Source organism: Arachis ipaensis, chromosome B01 (genome assembly GCF_000816755.2).
Source record: "Arachis ipaensis cultivar K30076 chromosome B01, Araip1.1, whole genome shotgun sequence".
Lineage (NCBI taxonomy): Eukaryota > Viridiplantae > Streptophyta > Magnoliopsida > Fabales > Fabaceae > Arachis > Arachis ipaensis.
The window spans coordinates 126,386,184-126,392,050 of record NC_029785.2 but is presented as its reverse complement, the minus strand read 5'-3'; the positions used below and the strand labels follow the sequence as shown (position 1 = coordinate 126,392,050).

Genomic DNA, 5,867 nt, shown 5'->3' with positions numbered 1-5,867 from the left:
TTATTATTTTATTATTATGTTTACAATTATACTTATAACATATTCAATTTGTTATACATTTTTATATTTTTCATGTATTATTATTATTTAATAGATGTTTTATGTTCAAAATGTGATTTATTTATTTATTTTAACTAACCTATAATTTTATTTCTATTGTTATGTTATCGTTGGTTTTTTAAGATATTATTAAGACTTGCTATGTCATTGTTGATTATTTGAAATTTGATGTTGAGACTTGTTATCTATATTTAATTTTTTTAATTTACAAAACCGTAAATCCAATCCAATCCAAATCGCTCGAAATTAGATCGGATCGGATCGAATTTTTTTAAAAAGATCATCCAATCCAAACCGCACTGCAAGTAAATATAGTGTTTGGATCGGATGAGTTTTGACTCAAAACCGATCTAAACCGCACCGCGAACACCCCTACTTTAGAGGAGAGAGAAAATAAAAAAACAAATAACTTTCCTAATTTTTTAAACAATTGGTACGCAAAAGTGGATATTTAAATTAATTAAATAATAATAAATTCTTAAAAAAACTAACTAAAGGCTGAATTTTAAAGGACAAATAGCATTTTTGTATTTAATATATACAATCAATGTTTTTATATATAATAAATATTACAGTAAAAAAAGATAAGGCGTGTGAAAGTAAGGATGTTCATTGATCGGATCGTATCCGCAGATCTGTTGTATGTTTTAGTTAGTAATTATTATTCATATATTGTATTATTTTATTTTTGTTATTTAAAAAAAATTGATTAAAAATATTTTTGGAATAAATAAGTTTTAAAAGTGTAAAAGAAACATTTTTATTGAATTTTTTACATAAAAATATAATTAAAAAGAGAAAATTCAATTATGCAGATATACCCGATATCCGATTCGCAAATGTGCGAATAAGATCCAACACTAAAAAAATGCGGATATTATATCCTATCCAATTTAATAGAAATTGTGCGGATCCAATCCAGATGTACGTGAAAGGATAATAATTAAACTTTGCTGCTCATCTCGTTAAATAAAGTTAAAAATAAAAGGTTTTGACTAGTTTTTGGTTCAGTAAATTTGGTTTTCAAACTTTTTTCTTTGTTGTTTTCTACATCATCCTTCAATCCGATATTCTAAAAATTAATTCACTGGAACTTTAAATTTTATTTAAGAATTTATAATTGATTACACCATAAAAAATGTAAAAAGAATAATGTAAACATAATTTTTTTATTTTTATTTTTATTTTTTTGGAGGTTCACATTGAACTGTTTCTTAAACCTAGGTCTTAGATAGAAGGAGAAATTTTACCCGCCGAATTTTATGTCGTGGCCAAACCGCCAAGTCTGACGTTATATTTTGGCCCGCCGTGTGAGAGAATCGAAAATGGCTTCGCTTATGTTTGGACTAATGAATGGATCAAGTCCTCTCATTTTCTTTAATTTAGAAGCTCCAAGTCCAATTACAAAATACAGTTTATGATTGAACACCTAGGTTCCGTTAACTACTTAAGACGTGCGTTGCTCTCTACATACATTACATTTATATCATCACATTAAGTTTGAAGTGATGAATGCCTTTGCATTCATTTTTGTTTCTCAAAGCATTGTGTGAGAAAAATCCATGGGAAAGGGATTGGCCACAACATTGTCAATGTAATAATGTGGATGGCTTTGATCCATCACCACAAACTGCATATCCTCTGAAGGCTTCCAATGCCGTTTCCTTTGATTAATAAACCAGTTGTTTATCTGTTTCTGGTCCAAACCTGTTGACTCTGCAAGCGCCACCTTCTGTGATTCCTGTTCATACATACAAATCTCTACATTTTTCTATCACATATTTCACAAAATTCAAGATCATGATATAGTTTAAGGCACATACAGATGGGTAAGGCCATTTGTGATGTCTGCTCCACCATTCAAGTAGCTGTTGCCTTGCTTCTTTAGGGAGCTTCCCTTTTTTCCTCTTCTTCATGAATTCCTGCTTCAGACTACCAAGGTATCCGCTGTACTTGCGCAATAGCTGACCCTTCAGCTCCCGGTCCTCTGCTTGCGGATCAATTATTGCATTGTTTTGTAAATCAACATCATCCTCGGATGATCCATTCCTATCAACACCTTCATTACCGGCTGATTTGTTTCATATCAGCCGCATTAAGCACCAGAACTCATAAGATTGAATATTAAAGAGTAAGGCATGATCAAGACTAATCATATTTTTGTCAAAGAAAAGTGTATATGCAACTCCTTTTAACATTTGGGCTCAGAATGTGCAAAGAACATCACATCTCAATTTTCTTGATCAAGAAAACCAACAAATTATTCAATTACTTCAATTAATGTTATATGTAGCTGTAATAACTAACCATGTCAAACAATTAACACCAATGAATGACATCTTCAGCAATATGCCATATGTATTAGGCTACACTTTATCTAACAACTTACTGAACTTAGGCATTCATTCTACACCAAATTGGCAACTGCGACGAAACAGTCTAAATACATAATATAGGATCTCCGGTTTAATAAGCTTAATCAAAGACTAAGCTGCACTCAATGTTTTCTCATTCACCTTACATTGGTCACTTGCATAAGTCATAATGCAGCAATAACCTTGGGATGTATGTTCTTGGAGGAACCGTATCAGTATCAGCAATATCTCTAGCAAGAATATCAACAATTGTTGAAATCATAGAAGCTGATAGCCATAACCATAATTCAATGGCTAATTATCCTTAAATATTTATTAGTGGTGTATTAAACTCCTTCACCAATACCATTAAGGTGAAAAGGGGATGAATATTTTTTATTATTACTCCTTAAAATATAGACTTGGATAGTCTTAAGTCTGATAATTAACCACACCAGGACAATTTGCTAGGATCCATTCCCCCCCAATAATCCAATTCCATAATTAATAATGTTAACTTTAGATGAACTAGCTAGTCACACACGTGGGGGACAAAGGACAAAAATATACTATCCATTGATCTATGGATTTATCTCCAAAACCATTTAGCCTTACACTTTAAACCAATCAATGGGGGAAAGGATACTATATTTGGCCCATCAATAGTTGAAAGATTGAGAACATTGATTCACTTAAACAGGTTAAGTTTATATGCAAGCTAAGGCGATATGCAATATGCGATGAACTTTACATGTTTTTCCATCAGTCTTTGATACTTTAGCAGCAAAGTTTGACATTATGGTGGGGTGGTATTGAATTGACATATTCATTATTTACATGAAGATAAAGACAGTGGTTATCCATTTTTAGTTACAAGACAAGCAAATAAATAGTACCACTACATCTTGTTACAAACAATTATAGCAATAATAAGCATATCAAGGATAATGCATCTGCAAATCATGGTAATATGCATCTGCACCTACGGATACAAAAACGCCAAAATGGACTCTATCCGTAGTAATGTAACATTGCACACGAATACATACATTGAATGTAAGTTTTTTTTTTTAAATAATTAAATTGTAAAAGAAAGTTTCCTTGAAAGAATAAGTCCTAATGGGGTACTTGATTGCCAAAATCTTAATTTTAAAAGTAAGATTTGGTTGAGATAGGAAGAGCCATTCTTTTCCCACATTCATTTATCACCACAGAATGGTTAAAAAATAGAACGGAGATAATATAATAACAAAAATATAAATGAGCGATTATGAGACAATAATATGGAATAAGAATTTTTCTAGTTCTCTACGATTATAAACTTGAAAATTTACTATGAGTAATTCCTAATCATTTTTCTAGTTTACTGCTACTATAGTTACTTCTAAAACTCTAATGTAGAAAAATTCTTAAAAACACATAAAGAAGGTAGTAAATTAAATGTGAATAATAAGCACCCTAGAGTAAAGTAAATGCACTTATGCACAAGCCAACTTAAAAGCTATATGAAATTATCAAAATCTAAAAAGACCAATTCAGAAAAATTCATTATTGATCATCATCCATATATATATGATATAAAAGTATGGGTGATGAAATGATGGGAAGCTATACCTATTCAAATTTGGTGGAATGCAACAAAAAACAAATGCTCATCTATGAACTAACTATAGAGTTTCATATTTTAATTTTTTTGTTATTTTTTTCCCCCAATAATCCATGCCAAACAGGACAAATACTCCACCTGGGGATGAACACTAGGCAGCACCAGTTTCCAGAAACCCTAGTAGGTTCATGATAGTCACGGTAAGCATGTGAAATGGGGAAATTTTAATAAACTGACAAATAAATATTTGGATTCTGCTTTTCCAGAAACAGCTGAAATTATGCGAATTTAATTTAAAGTAGAGTAGTTAGATGAGAGAAGCTTCATTCAATGCCCTAATACCGAGAAGACTGAGTTAGCTTGCACACATACATATGTATCTACCACTAGTACTAGTACTAGTACTTTATTTTAAAGTTTTTTCATCAAACAAAATAGTGATATGGTTATTGATAGAAAGAAAGAAAGAAAAGAGCGTTATGGAAGTAGTTGGGTGATCACCGAAGTTATTGGAAGGAGAAATGGAGAGGGATTTGAACTGGGACTCCATGCGCTGAAGGAAAAGCATGGATTCCTTGAAGGGTTTGGAGAGTTCTTGCTCGTACTTGATAAGCATCTCACAGTAGGCCTCCATGAACTGATCCAGAGCTGGATCTTCACCTATGCAAGAAGTTGCTGCCATTGCCGCTGCAGATTCACATGCTTCTTCTAACCTTGCCACCACTTCAGGCGGTGCTCCAACCTGCACAACTCTAACCAGTCAGGGAAACAAAAAGATCCGATCGAAAGTGTGTGATGAAGATGAGAGTAGTCTAAATTGTTTGTTGTTACTGTTCACCTTTTGACAATTGACGTATGCAGCCAAGAGGCGATGATAGTGAGGATGAGACATGATCTTGGCCTTGAGAGCTGAAGAGGAAGAAGAAGAGCTTCCATGGTGGTTGTTGTGTATGTCCATGAAGTAACATATCCCAGTGTTGTTGCGGATTGGTTCTTGATGAGTAGTAAGCATGGGAAGAGGGAAGGAACTATTTGTGTCTGCATTATCATTACTAGTATTATTAGGATTAGAGTAATTAAGATTAGGAAGAGGATTAATAACTGGGGTAGTGAGTAAAGGCATCATGATGATTGGATAAATCCCACTATTATTACTAGTACTCATGATGTTCTCGCCAAAAGCCATCATACTATAAGTGCCATTACCCTCCTCCTCCATTTCAGGTCTCCTTAGAATAAGCAGTTAACATGAGGATGAGGATGATGCGTGTGTTTCAGTCTCTCCCGGAATTTATGGTAGAAAAGAAAGTTTCAGGGTTGTTTTTTTACAGAAGAAAATCCGGAACAGTTGAGTTTGCATGGAGGAGTAGTACTAGAAAGGATACAGATTTGGTGTTGCTTTGGTGTCAGGAGGAAGAGAGGGAGGGAGTTGAAGCAGCAGAGAGCACGCGGGGCACACAGAGAGTGAGAGAGTGAGAGAAGGGCCTCACCTCATTCGTGCACTGCTACCCTTTTACCTTCCCAATGAATTTCCTTCACTACTGCCACTGCAACAAAGAGAGAGATTCAATCTTCAAACCAAACTGTAAGGAACGATCAAATCGAGGACCACCCAACAAGTCACAGGACCCTTATATCTTCTTTATATATTTATCTCTTTGTTCCTTATAATTTCATTTTTGCACAATTATGTCAAGTAATTTTAGATCTACTTTCAATTACAAAACCTTATGTTATCAAAAATAATTATTTTGTATACATATAAGTATATTAAATTTAATTTTCATAAGTTAAAAGTGTAAAGTATAAACTAGCTAAAATACACTCTTTAGAAAGCGAAAAATGTT

The 5,867-nt window shown here is 33.1% G+C and overlaps 1 protein-coding gene across 2 annotated transcripts; it reads right to left on the bottom strand.

The window, feature by feature from the left end:
* On the bottom strand, nt 1,401-5,662 carry LOC107636477 (homeobox protein SBH1). Of its 2 annotated transcripts, XM_021103882.1 has the most exons (5): nt 5,511-5,661; nt 4,859-5,058; nt 4,522-4,762; nt 1,884-2,131; nt 1,401-1,801 (listed from the first exon to the last, which is right to left on the bottom strand). In XM_021103882.1, the coding sequence occupies exons 2-5, from the start codon at nt 5,030-5,032 to the stop codon at nt 1,598-1,600; spliced, it is 867 nt and encodes a 288-aa protein (XP_020959541.1). In that variant the 5' UTR covers nt 5,033-5,058; nt 5,511-5,661; the 3' UTR covers nt 1,401-1,597. The 2 variants fall into 2 exon arrangements, with proteins under 2 accessions (XP_020959541.1, XP_016195470.1); XM_016339984.2 differs by having other exon boundaries at nt 4,859-5,662.

Excerpts from the sequence above, each read along its gene's own strand:
- LOC107636477 (XM_016339984.2), bottom strand. The coding sequence starts at position 5,239 with ATGGAGGAGGAGGGTAATGGCACTTATAGTATGATGGCTTTTGGCGAG. Across the intron at positions 4,763-4,858 it reads CATACGTCAATTGTCAAAAG|GTTGGAGCACCGCCTGAAGT; the intron begins GTGAACAGTAAC and ends AGAGTTGTGCAG. Across the intron at positions 1,802-1,883 it reads ACAAATGGCCTTACCCATCT|GAATCACAGAAGGTGGCGCT; the intron begins GTATGTGCCTTA and ends ATGTATGAACAG.